Source organism: Neoarius graeffei, chromosome 21 (genome assembly GCF_027579695.1).
Source record: "Neoarius graeffei isolate fNeoGra1 chromosome 21, fNeoGra1.pri, whole genome shotgun sequence".
Classification (NCBI taxonomy): domain Eukaryota; kingdom Metazoa; phylum Chordata; class Actinopteri; order Siluriformes; family Ariidae; genus Neoarius; species Neoarius graeffei.
In genome coordinates, this window is record NC_083589.1 from 23,622,014 (window position 1) to 23,643,592 (window position 21,579).

At 42.8% G+C, this 21,579-nt stretch overlaps 1 protein-coding gene across 9 annotated transcripts in view; it reads right to left on the bottom strand.

Annotated features, from left to right (window-relative positions):
• The window catches only part of LOC132869586 (adenosine deaminase 2-A-like), a 37,880-nt gene extending 18,009 nt beyond the window's left edge, over positions 1 to 19,871 (bottom strand). The window contains exons 1-5 of one of the 9 annotated variants that reach the window (XM_060902841.1): positions 17,592 to 17,698; positions 17,450 to 17,510; positions 17,313 to 17,377; positions 16,095 to 16,170; positions 1,493 to 1,569 (exon numbers count right to left, since the gene is read on the bottom strand). In XM_060902841.1, the coding sequence (XP_060758824.1) occupies positions 1,493 to 1,569; position 16,095 (78 nt within the window). In that variant the 5' untranslated portion in view covers positions 16,096 to 16,170; positions 17,313 to 17,377; positions 17,450 to 17,510; positions 17,592 to 17,698. Of the gene's footprint in view, positions 1 to 1,492; positions 1,570 to 2,670; positions 2,732 to 7,892; positions 7,989 to 16,094; positions 16,171 to 17,312; positions 17,378 to 17,449; positions 17,511 to 17,591; positions 17,699 to 17,768; positions 17,788 to 18,307; positions 18,426 to 19,856 lie in introns of those variants that run through there. The other 8 variants (XM_060902842.1, XM_060902844.1, XM_060902847.1 and 5 more) reach the window with 8 other exon arrangements.
• Positions 19,872 to 21,579: the final 1,708 nt, after the last annotated feature.

A 21,579-nucleotide genomic window follows, 5' to 3' on the forward strand; every position in this document is an offset into this window, starting at 1 on the left:
TTATGGAAAAAGACAGAAGAACGCAGAGGAAATTTAGAAGAAGGCACACTGAGACAACACTCAATCAACTTGTGGTCAGTAAAACCTACATCAGAACCCGATACAGATACAATTTTTATACCAGTAGAGCAAAGCAAGTCAAGTATATGACCATGATTATGTGTGGGAAAATCAACATGCTGAGTTAAACCAAAACATTCAAAGACAGACAGTCAAGAGCTCATCAGTAAGGGTAGTATCTCACTGGGCTGCAACAGCCTGCAACTAGTTGGAGACACAACAATTGCGATTTAAATATGTGAATTAGCCACAATTTTCACTTGGAATCACACTGAATTGATATTCGCATATTTTATCGCAATTGTTGTGTCTTCAACTAGTCACAGGCTGTCGCAGCCCAGCGAGATACACTCGCACTTCCTGTCTCACAGAAATTAACTTGAGAAGGGTTCGTGATGGCTTTGCGACACCTGCAACGCATTTGCAGCTATTTTGAGAGAAATTTTGTCACACAAATTTTTTGAACATGTTCAAAATTTCAGCGATGAAGGAGCGACACTTTGTGACTCATGCGAGGAAATTGAGAAGCCCCGCGAATGTTTCAAGACACTTTTGAAACTATCTCGCGAATGACGTTCGCCATTTGTTGCAAGCTGTCACAGCCCAGTGAGATACTTGCTTAAGGGAGCAACTAATGTCAACATGAATATTCAAGTCACCCAGAAGAATGACAGCAGTACAGACAGATGAGGCGACAGTTAGCAGTTCATTCAGTTCAGACAGAAAAAGAGATGGCGATGATTTGGGAGATCGATAGATTAACTGAGGCTTCAAGTCTCCCGATAAATCGGCACTTTTCTAAAAAAATCTCCCGATCTCCCGACACGTGAAAAAAATCCTCCCGAGATTTCGTTGACTGAAGTCGAAAATTATTTTTATACAGATTTTTTCCGTGGAAGGCGATCGCAGCGCCACTCAATCGTCGGTTACTATTTTCGCCGTAAAATGTCACCTCACCTAGTCTAGTTCCCACCTTCTGCCAGAAGTACATCTGTGTACTTTCAGTTTTCTGCAGTCGGCAGCATTTTTTTGCTCTGACCAACGAAAAAGAGTAAATTAAGGATGCCAAAACGACAAAATACAGAACTTGATGGCTCTCAACTGCCTAATAAGTCAACGAAGTGCTTGTCGAAGTATCAGTTGAGTTGGAAAACAGAGTATCCATGGGTCAGAGAGAGCAAGAAAGGACTGATGTTCGCCGAGTGTGTTTACTGTTTTGAGACTTTCTCGGTAGCCTATGGAGGTAAAAACGATCTTCGAAAACATTCTGATCGACAAAAACACAAAGACAATGAACGTTCTGCCAAACAGAGCGGTACTCAAGCAAGATTGACTGATCTACGTCAGTCAATATTAGTAACTGAAACTGTGGACGATAAAGTGACAAAAGCTGAGGTACTGTTTTGCCAGTTTATAGCTGAGCATAACTTACCATTTTCTGTTGCCGAGCATATAACTCAGCTTGTGAAGGCAGCTTTTCCAGACAGCAGGATAGCAGAAAAAATTTCACTGTGGACACACAAAAACCACAGCTATAATCAATAAGGCTCTTGCTCCTCACTATATGAAAAACATTGTAGAAACTGCTCAAGAGGGCCCGATCACCATCATGATGGAGGAGTCCAACAAAAGGTCAGATGGCAAAGCTTGTGCCATCAGGGTCAGACTGCTTGACAAAAGGACCTTCAGAGTTGAAAACAGATTTCTAGGCATTCCAGTGTGCAATATACCGAATGCTCAAAACTTGTTCACAACTCTACAAGACACACTACAGTAAGTGTTTTTCCCATAATATAATAATTATTAACAGATAAGAGAATATCTTTTTATTCCAGTCCTTAAAATCTGTGTCAATCTAATGATAGGCCTACCACTTCTTATTAATTTTTTTTTTAAGAAAACACAGATAACAAATGCTATGAGACCAAACCAAGTACCTCCTTGATCTCTTTGGCTAAGAAGGCAACAGTCCAGTATAATACTGAGTTTATGGAGAAGAGAGTTCCCGAATAAATAGATTGTGATACTAAAACTCTGTGATTGAAAAAAGGACAGTAACTGCAATGAGTAAACTTAATTATCCTATTACAGTGATCCATCCACATTGTTTTATTTGTCTCCTAATGTTGTTATAAATTTGATTCTTGATATTTTATCATAGTTCTAAAATTTCAAAAAGATTGTTTTGGAATTTTTTTTATTTACAATTAAATTTTTTAAAGATTTTATTACTTACTCCTTAATATGATTGTACTTCACCCAACTGACAGATAACAAAATTTTAATAAATAGATGTTGTTTTGATACAGAAATCTTGTTTGTTTGGACATTTTAAATCATTTGTACTGGTATGTGTATCATTTAGCATCTTCCTGTAGCTTTGTGTAAGTCATTCAAGGTTTAAAAAAATTCTCCCTATTTTCTGGGGTGAGTGTAGGGAGATCTCCGTCTTTTTCATTAAGCTTGGGTGGGGCCTCTAAGAGCAGCAACATTTGTATGGGAGTGGAGATTTTCAAAGCCAGATATTCACAGGATGTAACATCATGAAAAACAAACAAACAAAAACACTAAGTTTCAAACCACATTGGAAAACTGCAGCTAGACCTCCACCTTTCTCTGTGAGACGTGGCTTTGTGTATCCAGCTGGTGAAGACATATTTAAATGTCGATAGTCCTCAGCCTGTTGCCATGTTTCCACCAGCAGAAGTATGTCCAGGGTCTTTTGGATAATTAGGTCATTAATGAGTGATGCTTTGTTGGTGATGGAGTGGGAGTTTAAAAGCCCAATCTTTGCACGAAACACAGGTGACATTCCAGAGAGAGCAGAACATTGCAGTTTCCCAAGTGAGTGAAGAACACCGTCATTAGTGTTCTTGTTGACCTTGGCAATCCGATTGCGAGTCCATATGATGGGTACGGAAGACTCCAAAGCATAATGAGCAGTCAGAGAGCACAGAGACCGGTGAATATACCGAGGGTGGCGCGCGATTCGAAAAGAGCGGCACAGATTAAAGGGCATATCATGGGTAAATTCAGGAGCAAGATCAATGTAATTCTCCTATTTTATATTGAACTTTGGTCAAATGTCTAACATTTTGCATTCCCTGCAATTTTTTTTACCTTGCGCAATACCAGAAAAATTCAGTTGAAATCAAGCCATTTGAGGCGAATTGGTCCGCCTCTGAAAAAACTTGGCATTTGGATTTCCCAGGAAACATTGATTTTCATGACGTCACATGCAGGACACCGCCCTCTGAATCCTACATCAGTGCTGGTTTGTTTATGAGAAAACGACCTAGTGGTTTTCTGCAAATTTCATCAATGTTATCACATAATTATTAAAATGGTTAACAGATGTATCATAGGAGGGTGTAGCAACACCGATCTTGATGGGATTAGTACTCACTGTTTCCCAAAAGACCGGACAATGAGAGCTTGGTCTACACAGGCTGTGCACTGAAACCGTGCAAAGCTCGCGCAGCCTGCTGGCGCTTCCACAGGTGACGTCATGAATCTGGCTCCAGACTCCCTTGGGATTTTTCCAGATGTGTTTTGTTATTTTATTTTTTTCTGCTGTAGACAGATGGCCTTGTGCAAAATTACCCTTCTGGATGAGTGTGTAAAGGGACATACTTTCATATAAAAAAAACGAATTGGTCCAGGATATGCACTTTAAATACCGTGGAATCCAAGCGGTGCCACGCACTGTCTTATTAATTCCTCTGGCGAGTAGGTGTAAAACATGGGTAAAAGCCCGTGCCACAAAACCAATACCCAGAACCACAGTCACGATCCAAAAACAGATGGATAGACGCAGTCCAATATAAGGTGCAAAGCCACCTTAGCCTAACACCGCTCATAAACACCAGCGGTACCACACCCAGAGTATGGTGCAGGGAAGCAATTTGACTAACCAGCACATAAAACAAGGCAACAGCGTAGTAAATGGTGGAAACTCACTCACCACTGCTGAAGTCAAGCAGATGGAAAGAAAGAGGGGGCTGGCAGGCAGGTTAGCTACAGGTGATTGCAAAAAGCCAGTGTCAAAACCAAGCAAGAAGAGTCCGAAATTAACCAAAAAGAAACAATATGGATTAGCAACATGTTGGCAAAAATCAGAAGCACAGTTAAAGAAAACAAACAAAAAAAGAAAACGCCAGGGAGAAGAGACAGCAAACTCAACCGGAAATGGAAATGTGTATGAACACTAAGTGTAATGCAATAAGATTTAAAACAATGTTTCCAGTGCTGTGTCTCGTTTTTCTTCGTGTGCAAGTGATGTCACGTTTGACGTCCCAACCCGGAAGTCCGCCATGTTGGATGATAAACAACAAACAGGAACCAGCGCTTCACGTCTGAGCTGCTGCAACGCGTCGTTCATCGCCGTTGCCTTTGAAGAAAGACAATGCCTACTTTGTGTGCAGTGATAATGCTACTCGTGATAAAGAGAAACGTTTTTTTTAAAGTTCTCAAAAATAATTAAAAACGGTGACAAAACAGATGAACTGTCCAGAGAATGCCGTGGTTCAAAAATATACATCGTAAGGACTTAAATGAGGAAAAAGCTCATTACACCTGCGTATGTAGTGACCTCTTTATATCTGGTAAGAGTTCATTGCTAAGTAAAGCAATGTTTTCTGTTGATTAAATTGAATTTTTGAGCTTTAACGTGAACACTCGGCTTCTCACCTTGCAAGAGCACCGGCAAACCTACACGATAAAACAAATCCAGATTGGGCTCCAACACTCAAATTAGGACACGAGAAGATCAAGACGAAAACTTCTCGCAGTATCAAGAAGCAACAGGATAAATGAAAGATCTTATTATTAAAGATCGTATTATTAAAGATGGCTCTGGACAAATACATTACCCTAAATACTTTAATGACAAAGTGTAAGGATTTATTCTTGATCTCAGTTTAACCAAGAAGGTATTAACTTATTTGTAACCTTTTGTTCTTATACAGTGGCACTTGAAAGTTTGTGAACCCTTTAGAATTTTCTATATTTCTGCATAAATATGACCTAAAAGTTCATCAGATTTTCACACAAGTCCTAAAAGTAGATAAAGAGAACCCAGTTAAACAAATGAGACAAAAATATTATACTTGGTCATTTATTTATTGAGGAAAATGATCCAATATTACATATCTGTGAGTGGCAAAAGTATGTGAACCTCTAGGATTAGCAGTTAATTTGAAGGTGAAATTAGAGTCCGGTGTTTTCAATCAATGGGATGACAATCAGGTGTGAGTGAGTACCCTGTTTTATTTAAAGAACAGGGATCTATCAAAGTCTGATCTTCACAACACGTGTTTGTGGAAGTGTATCATGGCACGAACAAAGGAGATTTCTGAGGAGCTCAGAAAAAGCGTTGTTGATGCTCATCAGGCTGGAAAAGGTTACAAAACCATCTCTAAAGAGTTTGGACTCCACCAATCCACAGTCAGACAGATTGTGTACAAATGGAGGAAATTCAAGACCATTGTTGCCCTCCCCAGGAGTGGTCGACCAACAAAGATCACTCCAAGAGCAAGACGTGTCATAGTCGGCGAGGTCACAAAGGACCCCAGGGTAACTTCTAAGCAACTGAAGGCCTCTCCCACATTGGTTAATGTTAATGTTCATGAGTCCACCATCAGGAGAACACTGAACAACAATGGTGTGCATGGCAGGGTTGCAAGGAGAAAACCACTGCTCTCCAAAAAGAACATTGCTGCTCATCTGCAGCTTGCTAAAGATCACATGGACAAGCCAGAAGGCTATTGGAAAAATGTTTTGTGGATGGATGAGACCAAAGTAGAACTTTTTGGTTTAAATGAGAAGCGTTATGTTTGGAGAAAGGAAAACACTGCATTCCAGCATAAGACCCTCATCCCATCTGTGAAACATGGTGGTGGTAGTATCATGGTTTGGGCCTGTTTTGCTGCATCTGGGCCAGGACGGCTTTCCATCATTGATGGAACAATGAATTCTGAATTATACCAGCGAATTCTAAAGAAAAATGTCAGGACATCTGTCCATGAACTGAATCTCAAGAGAAGGTGGGTCATGCAGCAAAACAACGACCCTAAGCACACAAGCCGTTCTACCAAAGAATGGTTAAAGAAGAATAAAGTTAATGTTTTGGAATGGCCAAGTCAAAGTCCTGACCTTAATCCAATGGAAATGATGTGGAAGGACCTGAAGTGAGCAGTTCATGTGAGGAAACCCACCAACATCCCAGAGTTGAAGCTGTTCTGTATGGAGGAATGGGCTAAAATTCCTCCAAGCCGGTGTGCAGGACTGATCAACAGTTACCGTAAATGTTTAGTTGCAGTTATTGCTGCACAAGGGGGTCAGACCAGATACTGAAAGCAAAGCTTCACATACTTTTGCCACTCACAGATATGTAATATTGGATCATTTTCCTCAATAAATAAATGACCAAGTATAATATTTTTGTCTCATTTGTGTAACTGGGTTCTCTTTATCTACTTTTAGGACTTGTGTGAAAATCTGATGATGTTTTAGGTCATATTTATGCAGAAATATAGAAAATTCTAAAGGGTTCACAAACTTTCAAGCACCACTGTATGCTCTGACAGCTGGAAACAGTATTTTGCTTAAAATTCCATTGCTATCTTAAGAACAGGCTGTACATCAGAAATGTGTCTGAACATTTTGCTTATTATTGCATACCCTTGCGATAATGTATCCTGTTCTGCTGCAGATAACTTGACCCACTTAGAGCAAGGTCCTCTTACTCGCACGTAGTCTTCACCCCCCCCCCACACACACACATATAAAGTCTCCTGTTGTCTCTTGTCTTTGGTGAATTGTGAATAAAGACTGTGAAACTATTTTTGGGTTCCTGTCTTGTTTCACGATTCGCCCCAGAGCTCTGGGTGACACGAAGGGACCGATCTGCGAGAGGGTGATCGCTCTGGTTGGAGCAAGAGGAAGAGACGGTGAATCTCTGACCTAACAGTTTTGGGGGCTCGTCCGGGATACTCCTAATCAGGTAAGAGGTCTCTTTTATTTTAAGGGACTTCCACCTGGTTGGTAGTATCCAAAAATCCATTTATCCCCTTGAGAGTTGCCATGGGTCCGTGTGAGTTACCACGGAATAATTAGTGTGCGCGCATCCGTGTGAGTTACCACGGAATAATTAGTGCTCGAGACGGTCCTTACGCGTCACCATGGGGGGAAGTTGTGTTAAGGCACCCAAACCGGACCCCGAGGAAACCCCACAGGATTGGATGAATCGCTGTGGTTTAGCATTCTACACCAGTCCATGGTTAGACGATTTGGCCGGCTGGACTGAATCCCAGCCTCAGTTTTTGACTTATCCTCGTGCAGGAACTTTTAAACCAGAGTATTTCGCCTCGGCACATAGACAAATATACGAGGGATTGGGCAACCCAGAATGGGATTATGATTATATTACTAAAGGCTATTTAGAATGGGTCAAAATGAAACCAGTATGGCATGATTTTCACGAAATTAAAGTAACTAAGGAATAAAGAAAATCAGTACCACGCCCTAAGCCTGAAGACAAGGCAAAACCCGTTTCGTCTACACCTCCTGTTACTACACCACCTACAGCCTCCGCTCTACCGCCGCCGTATGAGGGATCGAATAATGTTCCCGCTCCTGCATCCACACCGGTCCCTCAGGGTCCATTACCGGTCTCAAAACTATATCCAGATTTAAGTAATCATTCATGCCCTGCTGATAGCGCTCCCAGCGCGCCTGCATCTCTTGAGACAGGTGCTAAACCTGAGAAACCCAAGGCAGGTAAAAAACCCTCTGTAAGCTCAAATATGCTGGTACTAAAAAACGAGACTGACGACTCTGATGAGGATGACGATGATGTGGGACCAGACAGAGGTTCTCTTCCACCGCCACCTTCCCCTGTGAATACTGCTTGCGTATGGGTTCAGAAGGATAGGGGGCTGAAAATCACTCCGCCTTCTGCATCAGACCTGAAAGATATTATTAAAATGTTGCCTCCGTTAGACAAACCACTCAACTTCGTAGACATGCTCGTAAAAATGTCACGACACTGCCAGCTGGTAGGAGCAGATTACCGTTTTATCCTTCATGCCGTCCTAGGCGACAGCTATGATGAAGCTGCATTGATAGTTGCAGTGCCATGCAGTAAATAGTTTATGCTACTTACTCTTACTTATACTTACAGTAGAAGAGTAAGTATAGTTTAGGCAATGTTTTAATTCAGCAAGAAACAGAGTTAACAAATGTTTACTTGAAGAATGTTGAAAAAAAAATTTCTTTCCAGTGGTGTTTATAAATCGGAGACTTGGGTTTATCTTTATGTAACCATTAAGGAAAACGTCATAAATTATCATGAAATCACAATTTATTATGATACATTGGCTTGTCTAAGTATTCATTGTCCTTGAACCTTTCCGCATTTTGTTTCACTGCAACCTGGAACTGAAATGGAATTGACATGAAACTACAAAAAATATGATTCAATTTTCATGTACATCCTGTTTATGTTAAACAGTACCCTCTCTCTGAAACTAAGGCTCAGGGAATTGATGGCATCCTACAGTCTATCCTTGAGTAAGGCGTGGTGAGACCGTGTACCAGCTCGTACAATACACCTGTCAATCCAGTATCTAAACCTGATGGTACCTGGCGTTTTATGCAGGATTTAAGTAAGATTAATGAACTGATTTTCCCTGTTGCACCCATTGTACCTGACGTTTCCTCTGTAATGTCACAGGTTCCTGCTCATCATTGCTGTTTTTCCATTATTGATCTCTGTTCTGCCTTTTTCAGTGTTCCTGTTGAACAGCAGACACAGCCTTTGTTTGCCTTCACGCACAGGGGGAGTCAGAATACTTGGACACGTTTGCCTCAAGGTTTCATTGACTCTCCTGCTGTTTTCTCAGCCGTAGTTCAGGACGCACTCCGTGACCTCTCCCTTCCCCAGGGCGCTGTGGTCCTTCAGTACGCAGACGATCTTCTGGTATCTGCTGAATCACCAGAAATCTGCCAAGACGCCTCCTTACGCCTGCTCCAACATCTGGCGCGCAAGGTATTTAAGGTTTCCAGGACCGAGCTGCAATATTGCATGGACACTGTTAAGTACTTGGGGTTTGAACTTTCACAAGGATGTCGTAAGCTGTCATCTGACTAGGTGCGGGTGATTCTAGACACAAAGCGCCCTGCAACTAAACATGCACTGATGGCTTTCCTGGGTCTTATCAATTACTGTAGACAATGGATCCCTGACTGCTATTTATATGACAAGATTCTCCGTTCTGCAATCTCTCATCATGATCCACTGCAGCACCCTTTGACCTGGACTGCCGCTATGATAGACGCTTAGCACTCCCTCAAAAGTGCCCTTTGTTCAGCCCCAGCCCTGGGTCTACCTGACTACTCCAAGCCCTTCCACCTCTATGCCTGTGAACACCAAGGCACAGCCTCTGCGGTGTTGGCCCAGGAGCATGGGGGGGGGGATGTGTCCTTGTGCGTTTTTATCCAAAACATTAGACCAGGGGTGTCCAAATTGATCCATAAAGGGCCATGTGGCTGCAGGTTTTCATTCCAGCCATGCAGCAGCACACCTGATTTGGCTTATTCAATCAACTGACACACCCACCCTTTAATCAAGGGTGGGTGTGGCTGCAAGTATTTGACTGTGTGAAGACAGTTCAGTTGATTGAATGAGCCAAATCAGGTGTGCTGCTGCATGGCTGGAATGAAAACCTGCAGCCACATGGCCCTTTATGGATCAATTTGGGCACCCCTGCATTAGACACTGTTGCCCAAGGCTTACCTGCGTGTCTAAGGTCTGTCGCCGCATGTGCTCTGATGGTTTTAGATGCAGAGAAATTGGTTTTGTCTCACCCGCTGATCTTGCACTCATCACAACAATTTAAACAGGTGTTGCAAAATTTACAGACCCAACATATGACTGTGCAGCGCCGCTCCGGATACGAAACCATTCTCTGTTCTACTAACAATCTCGAAATTCATGCCACATCCTCTTTCGATACTGTAGGTCATACTCTCGCACGCCTCCTTAATTCTCAGGATGACACTCTGGATGACATTGATCATGATTGCCTGTCTGAAATCGTACATATTACTAGTATCCGGTCTGACCTCTCCTCCAGCCCTCTAGGAAGGGGGGGGGGGGGGGGGGGTGAAGGGAGACATGAACAAACTTTTTTGTATAGCCAATTTAAACAGCTACGTGGACTCAATTCTCAAGAGATGCCTCATCTGTGCACAAAATAATACCTCTAAAGCAGGCGCAGAACACGAGTGTTTACCCATACCTAACCCTCCCCCAATGGTCCTGGATTTTATGTCTACCTCACACATTTAAGTCACGCAGATATACCAGCTGACCCTCCCCCAATGGTGCATCATGGACCCGACAATCATGAGTCTCCTTTCTCTGATTTGCTGCAGCCTGCAAATGGTCACGGGCTCCCTGAAAGGCCACCTGCAATCTGGTCTGATGTTCCATGACCCAGTCATGGAGGCTGCCTGCTCTTGGCTCTTAAACCCTCCCTAACAAAAAAATTCAATAGGTAACCGCGGTTCTTGACCAAACATTAGGAAGTATGGGGACTCCCCAGTGACTGGATGGGGGGTGGAGTTATAGCTAAAGAGTAGTTGCAGAAGGCAAACTACCCAGTCCCTCTTACGGGATTCAGGTAGCGTACAGAGAAGGTTGTATAATGTGCGATTAAAGCGTTCGCACTGGCCATTTCCAGCCAGATGGTAGGGGGTAGTCTGAGACTTCTGAATCCCATAGAGATGGCAAAGCTGTTGAATTAAAGATGCCTCAAAGCACCTGCCTTGATCAGAGTGAATGCAAGCTGGGACACCAAACTTATAAAACCACTCACAAACAAGCACCTGGGCTACGGTGGCAGCGCATTGATCTCTAGTGGGAATGGCCAGAGTGTATTTGGTAAAAACATCAGTCATAACCAAGACATTCTCCAGGCCAGACCAAGATGGCTCTAACAGGGTAAAATCAATGGCAAGCACTTCATGTGGCCGTGAAGCCAGCAGATGTCCCATAAAACTATGGGCCACTGGTTGAGAGTCCTTGGCCAGTTGGCACCGGTCACACTCAAGACACCAACGGGTCACATCAGTAGACATGCCCGGCCAATAGCATCGTTTCCTAACCAACTCCATATTACAGTGATTCTCAAACTGTGGTACGCGTACCACTAGTGGTACGCGGGCTCCATTCTAGTGGTACGCCAAAGAATCACTTAATTAAATATAAATAAAATTTAAAAAATAAAATTAAATAAAACATGAAATATTATCCATAATATCCGAATGGATGAAAATATCTTATCAACCGATGACAAGAAAATGGAAGGAGATGCAAATTAAGTTAATAATTTTAAAAAGTTTGCAAGTGCTTCTGGGTAGCCATACATAGCCTATGTACGCACTCCCGACGGTTCTGCTGACAGACGGTTATCCACCATTGGTAGACTAGGCTGTGATGGGAAAAGGTGGAGGTGGCTTTGCTAATTATTACGAGTACGACAAAATTACTGTCGTGGCTTAAATCCGCGAATGGGAGCGTGGATCAGGAGAGAGGGAGAACTGAAGAGGACGTGTGTGAGCCGAGCGCGGATGCTAACGACAGTGGCAAAACCAGCCCCAGAACTGCTAGCAAACGGCAGAAACCAGTGAGGAGGAAGTATGACGAAAAATACATAAAACTGGGATTCATTTGGAGCGGGACAGAGGAGCTGCCCAGGCCGCAGTGTGTTGTATGCAGGGACAGTACTTTTTTTTTACATAACTTTTAAGTACATTTTCATTTAATCTTTAAGAACTCTTTTAATATTTATTTTAGTACAATGTTTATTTCACTTTTATGTGCAATTAATTTTATTTGATTCATTATTTAAGTACAGTGTTTTATTTTCCTATATTTAAACACAGTGTTACTGTTCAAAGTACTGTGTGTAATGTTACAGTGGCCAACAATATTAAATATACTTGTTAAATAAAACCTCTGCCTTGTTTTTAATGAATACTTAGGCCTACTACGCTACTGTATTTTAATGTTGGTCATTATGGTGGTACTTGGAGAGCCAAGTATTTTCTGAGGTGGTACTTGGTGAAAAAAGTTTGAGAACCACTGCCATAGTACATTCGATGCCTTGGTGGCCGTGATCCTGATGGAGCTGAGTCAATACCTCTGTTTGAAGTCTAGCTGGTAACAACAACTGAAAACACTCCCCTGCACCATCTGGCCGCAGAACCCTTCGGTACATGATTCCCTCCCTCTCCACCAGCCGATCCCACTGGCGTAACAGGATTATCGCAGATTTCGACATACGCTTACGCACCTCAGAGCTAGGCTTCACTTTCTGTCGCCAGTGGAGCAGAACCTCCTGTAAGGTAGGATCTGCTTCCTGCATGGAGTGCAACTCCGAGCTACTATGTCCTGGTAGAGCAGTAATAACGGTCTGGGTGACTGTTACTGTTGGCTGTGCTTCTATTGCCTGCTGTAATGAGGTAGGGAGTATGGTGCCTAAGGCCAACTCCACCGAACCAGACAAATCTGTGGGGTGTTGTCTAGACAGGGCATCCGCATTATGGTTATGCCGACCGGAATGATACTTTATTTCAAAATCAAAAGAGGCCAACTGGGCACCCCACCGTTGTTCCAGGGCCCCCAACTTAGCCAAGGACAAATGACTGAGGGGATTATTGTCTATATAGACCAAACAATGATGTCCCAGCAGGTATTCCCTAAACTTCTTGGTCATGGCCCACTTGAGCGCAAGGAACTCCAATTTCATGGAGCTGTAATTGGACATATTGCACTCAGTGGGCCTCAGACCTCGGTTAGCATATGCTATCAGGTGCACTTTTCCCTCCTGCTCTTGGGAGAGTACCGCTCCCAAGCCACTATGGCTGGCATCAACCTCCAAAATAAACGGCAGCCTAAAGTCAGCATAAGTGAGAGCAGGAGTGGTAGTAAACCTTCTTTTCAATTCCTCAAAACTATGCTGACACTGCTCCATCCAGGAAGAGCCAAGACTATGGCTGGAGCCTCTCCTAGATTTTGTACCACCTAGCTCAGCCACCAGTCCATGCAGTGGTGCCACCAACTTGGCAAACCCCTCCACGAACTGGCAATAATAGCTGGCAAAGCACAAGAAAGAGCGCAATTCTGACACTGTGCTGGGTACGCGCCATCTAGCAACAGCCTCAATCTTTCTAGGATCTGTGGCTACCCCATGTTGCGAAATGACATGGCCCAGATAGCCTACCTCCTGCTTGAAAAAAGCACACTTCCCCAGCTTGGCCTTTAGGCCCTCCCACTATAAGCGCCCCAAGACCACCTCTAACCGCTCCAAATGTTGAGAAACCGAGGAGGAAAAAAAATCACAATATTGTCAAGATACAGGAGTAAAGTCTGACATTGTTGATCCCCAAAAAGCCGCTCCATTAGCCTCTGAAAGGTCGCAGGGGCATTACAAAGCCCAAATGGCATGCGATTCCATTCAAAGAGGCCAACTGGAGTGCAAAATGCGGTCTTAGAACAATCACCCTCATTGACAGGAACCTGGTTATATCCACTGGCTAGGTCCATTGTGGAAAACCACTGGGCCCCTGCCAGCGCATCCAGAGACTCCTCTTTTCGGGGTAAAGGGAAGGCATCCTTACAAGTCTTGGCGTTAAGTTGGCGGAATTCCACGCACATGCAGGCTACCATCTTTTTTCCGCACCAAGACGATAGGAGAAGCATAAGGACTACTGCTCTCCCTGATGACCTGCGCCTCCAACAGCTGATTGATATGAGCTTGACCAACTCATACTCCGAGGGAGGGATATGCCTGTGTCGCCGTCGAACAGGGGCGTCGTTGATTAGGGGTATATGATGGGAAATAAGGTTAGTACAACCCAAATCTCCATCATGGGTAGAAAAAACTCCACTAAACTTACGCAGCAATGACTTTACTTGTTCCTGGTCTGCATCAGACAGAGCAGACAAGTCTATAGCCTCGATCTGATCCAGCATGGAAGGAACCACTGTATGGGACGCCATGGTTACTGTCATGGCATCAACCTCCAGCACATCTGCAGGCAAGCTAACCACTTGTACACTGTACAACTTACCCAAGCATGTACAAGGGTATAATAAAACATCGTCACTGCCTACATTAACCACAGGTATAAAGCCGGTACCTCGAGTCACTTGAATCAGGGCAGGAGAAGCCAATAGGCCAGCTGGTAAGCCCGTTTCAGGGGGCTCAAATAACAGGGTTATGGGAGTACTGGGCTGAGCATGTTGCAGCAACCATCATCATGGTGCCACCCGGAATTCGATATGCCTACTTACCCCGGACCTTTACCCTCCCAGGCCTAGCGACATTGCTGTCTGCACGATGGCAAAATTGCAAAGCCTGAACAACTAAGCTATGAGCCCGTGAGACCAAGGGCAGATCAAAAAGGGCAGGGCCATGCTGACCAAAGAGCTCATGGTAGCATTTGCTCAGTATATTCATCCCTACCCCACCAGCCAGGTCCTTAACAACTAACACCCCACAATGAGGTAATAACTCCCCACAGAGTTCTATATCCAGTTCCAAATGGCCAATGTAAGGAATAGCCAGGCCATTAGCTGCATGGAGCTGCAACCACTGACAAGATTGCAGACGGTCGGAGCCCCATGGCTGAAAGTGAGTAATAAAGAAGGATTCAGTAATCGTTGACACCATAGAACCGGTGTCTATTAGGCAGGGCACACATACCCCCCCATAAGCACATCCAAATGCGGGCATGATGACATTAAGCTTGTCCTGCCACCACTAACACTTGAGCCAATCAGGCCCCCACCTAAACTGTGGCTCTGTAATTCAGTGGGAGCTAGTTTCCCGCCGGGATGTGAAAAGACTGTCTATTCCCACTAGAGGGAGCTGTCGAGGGAGGCGAGGTACGAGGAACAACCCATTCCCCGTCACATTCCTGAGCAAAATGGCCGGACTTTTGGCACCTTTTACATATAATGGTATTACTACGGGGTGGGAAACGGGACCGTTGTAACAAGGAAACACTCTGTGACAGCTGGTTCAAGTGACCTTGCTGATGTTTCAACAGTTCTTTTAACTCTGCCATTTCAGACCCAAAGGGGGCACTAGGACTCATTTGGGGCCCCCCTTGTACACCATATTGAATACCACATGCTGATGGAACTGAATAGCTCCGCCCTCTGGCTCTGCCTGGTAAATCCTCCCATTCCCACCTGATCGCCTCAGCTCTTAATTTTAACATGGTGATGGTGGGCTGGCGCCGTGTTAGTTGCTTAAGCTCCCTACGTAATGCACCATCAATCACATGTTTGGCAAACTGGTCATGCAAAAGAACCTCAAAATTTACTAAACCATTAGGTGCACACTGCTTAATTCTATCCATCAGCTTCATCAAAGCCAATGAAAACTCCAATAAAGTCTCACCCTCTTGCTGCTTTCTAGAGAAGAAAGCCTCCGGGAGGGCTACATAGGACTGGGAGCACCCATACAGTTCCCATAAGATGGCAATGATTCGTTCGGGGTCACTCTTGTCAGCACTGGAATGGTACTTAATTTCCTCCCTTGCTTCCCCTTCTAGATGATCATACAAGAAAAAAGCTTGGTCGGATGTTGAGAGACGACGAGCCCGCATACAGGCTTGCACCTCTTCGACCCACTCAATTACATTTATTCCCAACTTGCCATTAAACATTGGACACTTTCGGTCACGTGGCACAAAAAACAATCTTTCAATTATCTAAGGGGCCGTAATAACACTAGTTATGGAAGCAGCTGAAGTACCAGGACCTCCAGAGGCTGCTGCCTCAATAGCTGGTGGTGCAGAATCCACAGGGGCCAGAAAGACCCCAGCACCATCGCCCTGTGACACAGCAACTACCCTTTCCTGTCTTAATTTTTCATTATCCACTTTTAATTGTACAACCAGTTCCCTTAGCTTTTGTAATTCATCCTCCATGGCAAATATTTCAACTAAAGACTTACTATGATTGAAGTGACACCCAGTAGATTCTACCAACCAGATCTCACAACACTTCGGCAGGCACCCACTGCTGTTTTGCTTGACCAACACACCAGAAAAAGAAATAAACAATATTAAAAAAAATAATCTCAATTAACACAAGACAAAATAAACCAATCAACAATGAATACCATAGGACTGGAACACACGTTTCTGCTAATATTGGGCAAATCCTGCCGGCTACGCCAGACTGTAGCCAATAAGGAGTGTGGGGGGGATTGTAATATTCTGACTACGCCACTAGGGAATTTACCTAGACCAGTATCACCTTAACAGGTGTCTCAGTTATTACCCATAAACTGTTCTATAGCACACAGGTTCATTGTACCTGCAAGACAAGAAACGTGTTTCCGTCCATGAAATTCAGTTTATTGAAAAGGTATAAAAATATATATTTATGAAACACAAACTCAGCACTCACAACCACACAATTGTATGTACCACCTCAAATGAAGAGGGAAGAAAAAAAGAAAAAAGAAATGTCTAGGCTGGGGGCTTACCCACGAAAAGGGCAAGTCTTTGGCCTAGGAAAAGTCCCAGGAATAAAACACCCACTCACACGTGAACACACCCACAGCAAAAAAAATATATATATCCAACCTAATCACACATAACCACAGCACACTACTCTAAAAAGGAAATTAATATAACTGGAGGTGGACACAATTAACAAACACATCCAAAAACACATACACATCTACTCAACAAAATTGGTATAAATCAAACAAAATTAAACTAAATTGACACAAAATTAATTCAAACAAAACAACCCAAAACAAAAAAAAAACTACTAATGAAAAATGTATACTGGTGATCCATGATAATTGTCAGAAATCCTCCCACCAGTACACAAAGGAAAAGAAAACACAAAACAATTAGCCCACACAAAGTAGGCCGACAGAAAACAAAATATAACAAAAATAAATTACAAATACAGACATTCTCTCACAAACAATCACACACAATGCAAACAATGCCACACAAGTGCAGCTGACATACAGCAAAAACTCTGTTCACCATCAGACCAATCACACAAAATCAGGGCCAAGCAAAACAGCAGAAGGCACCCCAATGAATGTCACATATGCCCATGATTCCTAAAATGCATCATAAAATATCATGTTAATAAAAAAAATAAGCGAAACAACAAATTCATTCCAATGCTCTATCAAGCTACATACCGGGGGAGCAGTATCAAGTTGCTTGCGACGCCGAATTCCACAGGTTCAGTCACAATTCTTTAATACTGCAGAAAGTTTCTCGGTTACAATAAACACAGAACAAGCTGCCAGCATAAATAAACTGAACAGGAACCTACCGGTACAGGATATACAGACTCAAATGTGCAGCAAGGTATTAGCGTAGCTCACCAACGGAAGCTGCAGAAAGTAAAACATTACCCACAACGCGAGGAATAAGCCACGACAAACAATGCACATTAAACAAACAGGAAATCTTACCAGCGATCAGGCAGAAATGGGTATACGGGGAGCCAAGGTAGGACCAGGAAACGAAGGCGTTTTTTTCCTGGGCCAGATCTCCATATCCTTATATACAAGCTCCCAGCATACCCATTGGCCCATGAGCGCCATTACCAGGAGCTCCGCCCATTCATCCCACTACACAAACACACTTACCCTTGAAATGAGAATCTGTTCCACTGAATCTTGATTCACTACTGAGCCATACAGTTCTCGTAAGAGACTAAACTTACACAACTGCCCCATTTCAAAACCCTTCACTTCCCCATGTCAAAACTCCTCACTTCCCCATTGTGTAGTAGCACATTTGATCAGCTGAATAAGTCACTCCATTATTTCTCCCATGGACATTGACAATAGGGGAACACAGTGAGTCATAAGATCCTAAATATGTTCACAAGAACTTCCACAGTTGCACATTCTTCAGTTTACCATCCTCCATTTTGAGTTGCTAAACAGAAGCGGACCCTGAATGATGTATTTAGATTCAAAGACAGAGAGGAGGACAGAATATTCTTTATTTCTTTACATTAAATTCCACCTAATTAAGTGGTTCAACAAGAAAAATTTATTCAGTTATGCAGCACATAATCTGGACAAAATGGGACAGGGAACCACAGTAAACATCTTACAAACAAAAAATGCTGTAATGTGGACCAGAAAGTAAACCAAGCTATGGAGGAATGTCCACTTACCATTAAGACTTGGATTCGAGTCATCATGAGTGAAACCATTCAGACTTGACTGTAAACGTAAGTAATCCAACAGTAACAACGAGTCACAAAATACCCCAAACATATACATATAATTAATATGATAAATACTACAATACTGGACACATTAATTCAATATTTTACATCCAAATTAAAAAGATAAACACTGGTGGGTTTTTTTTTTCCTGTTATGGTCCTGAATGCTCCTGGGATCCCATGATGATTAATCCATGAATTTGTGGTTCTGATTCGCACCAAACAGGGCAACTCTGATTTCAGGCATCATCTAAGCCAAAGAAAGTCAGTCAAAGACAGATCCGGGTTATGACCTGTTACAGTGAGAATTCACATAAAAACACGACTACAATCAGAAAAATGCAGTTAAAGTATACAGAAAGGTTTTATTAAGTTTTTAAAGCTCTACATGGTTCAGCACCAAGCTACATCTCTGATCCTCTTTGTCCCCTTTCCACCTCCAGAAATTTCTGATCTAATCAGCAGCTTCTCACCATTCCACGCTCTCAGATGAACGCTCTCCTCTGAAGAATCTTTTCTGTTGCTGCTCCAAGGTTGTGGAATAGTTTACTTTGTTTATCCCCTAAAACAGACATTTTTTAAAAATCCAATCTGAAACCGTATTTATTCTCCAAGGAATCTGATTCATGGGAAGATCTCCATTATCCAGCGACCTCTTTATTTTTGTCCTGCTACTGATGTCTTTGGGTGCCTCTCTGTTGCTTTATTTAATCTAATTTCTTAATTGTGGTGTTTTATGTTTAGTTCACGTTGCATTAATTTTCTACTGACTGGTCGACACTGTCTTTTAAACTGTGCTATATAAAGCCGACTTGACTTAAACCAGATACAAATATCGTGTATTGCTCTTGGAATTAAAATAGTAGTTCATTTCCAGTAACAGATTTCTCATTTAAAAGTTCATATTCGGTTGGGAACATTAGCACCTGATTTGTATATCTCTCTGATTAAACTAAATGTACTAGACCATCACACAGGGCTGAGTCATGTCACTGATGTTCGAGTTTTACCTTTACATCGTGAACTGATATGCTTGAGAAACTGAAAGAGAAGGACAGAACTTCTCTACATGTACTGACATTCAGCACTGATATTTCAATGCATCCAGGTCTCCTGACTACTGATTTGACATTCTTGACCCAGATCATAGCAAATCTGAGATGGATTTTGTGTCAAGGATTTAGTTTCTACGGAGTTTTGGAAGATTGTCAACATCAAGAGTTTCCTTTAAAATAAATAAATAAATAATATATTATTATTATTATTATTATTATTTAATGATGACCTCAGGGTTAAAAGAGCTTGTGGTTTAAACAGCACAGACTCCCAGCTGTACCAAAATCTCTTCCTGAAATCCTTAACCACACCAACCATTCATTCCGTGCAGTATATAAGCTTTCATCATTAAGCTGCTGGGATTTAAAAATCCTCTCATGGTCACTGACTGATGCCATCATAGCATTTCCCTGATACAGTTTAACCCATCATACGCTACCTGCTGTGCCAAAAGGTCCAGCCTGCTCTCCAGAGTGTTAGATACCTTAATCTTCCCATCTGCATTGTAGAGCTCAATCCCACCTGAGCTACAAGGAGACAAAAGACAACACACTCAGTTTACACAGGCTGCTTCGGATTCCGAGTACAGAAAGGATTTCCTCTGAACGGTGGATACGCACATATCTGGAGGGAGGAAATTGTCTTGGTCAATCCTCACTTCAAAGTTGTTCTTCACAGCTGCTTTGTAGATGGGGATGTTCTTCTGCACGGCAGCCTAACGTTAAAGAGACAGACGTGATGTTTTACTGCAGCACCTTAGAAGTTAAACTTAATTACCCTGTGGAGAAGGCTCATGAAGTTATGGTGCATTTCATTCATACTGGGAAGTTGGGATTTCTGAGTCAGAAAGTTAGAGGAATGTTACCAACCCTGACTTAAAAATCCAAGATGGCCAGCCGACAAAGGGTGTCTTCCACTGGTTGTAAATCGTGACATAAAAATCGTAAACACATACAGGACCTGCTGATTGGCTGTTCACGTACTGAAGTCAAGCAAAGATGTCTGGCGTCTGTTACTGTTGTCCAAAGAAAACTACAGCTAAAAAAGCTCTACTACCGGATTACTTGGACAATCTTATTCAGAAAGAAGCAAAGGATAGATATACACGGAAATTAGAGTTTATTAGCAGTTCTGATCCATGCAAAATTCCTCTAAATGACTGGAGTGATGGTGCAGATTTGTGGCCTAGCATTAGCTACATGTTGGAATATACATTCTTTTTCCCGAAAAGTCCCGACACAGAAGAACAGTTTTAAAAAAACACAGAAGCACGAAAACCTTCTTTGTGTAAATACTTTTTCCCCCAACATCAGCTTTTGGGAACAGAATGTTGTGAAAGCCAAAGGATTTACTCTTAAAGAGCTTTGACTTGAACTGTGGGCTAGATGGTATTCCCACCCGTCCATGTCTCAGCAACCCCAAGGCCATGTAGTTACACAGCTATCTGCACACTATCATTTATACAGTGATGCTTATTATTGTAAAAACAATATCTGAATTGTTATTATTTGTAAAATAACAAAATATCTTGCTCTAGGCTTTCAAACAATATTGTAAGATTTTATTTTAATTTTATCTAATAGTGGATGGTACAGGCGGCACGGTGGTGTAGTGGTTAGCGCTGTCGCCTCACAGCAAGAAGGTCCTGGGTTCGAGCCCCGGGGCCGGCGAGGGCCTTTCTGTGTGGAGTTTGCATGTTCTCCCCGTGTCCGCGTGGGTTTCCTCCGGGTGCTCCGGTTTCCCCCACAGTCCAAAGACATGCAGGTTAGGTTAACTGGTGACTCTAAATTGACCGTAGGTGTGAGTGTGAATGGTTGTCTGTGTCTATGTGTCAGCCCTGTGATGACCTGGCGACTTGTCCAGGGTGTACCCCGCCTTTCGCCTGTAGTCAGCTGGGATAGGCTCCAGCTTGCCTGCGACCCTGTAGAAGGATAAAGCGGCTAGAGATAATGAGATGAGATGAATGGTACAATAATTACAAACACTAACAGAATCAGCACATTCCAGTTTTAGCTGTAGTTATATAGTAACTATAATCATTCTTGTAATAATAATTTCAGTAAACGGTTAATGTTCAGTTCCCTTTTCATTTATTCCCGATTCAAAGACACAGCTGAGTCACACAGGTTGATCAGTGTGTAACAGACAATAGCAATTTTATC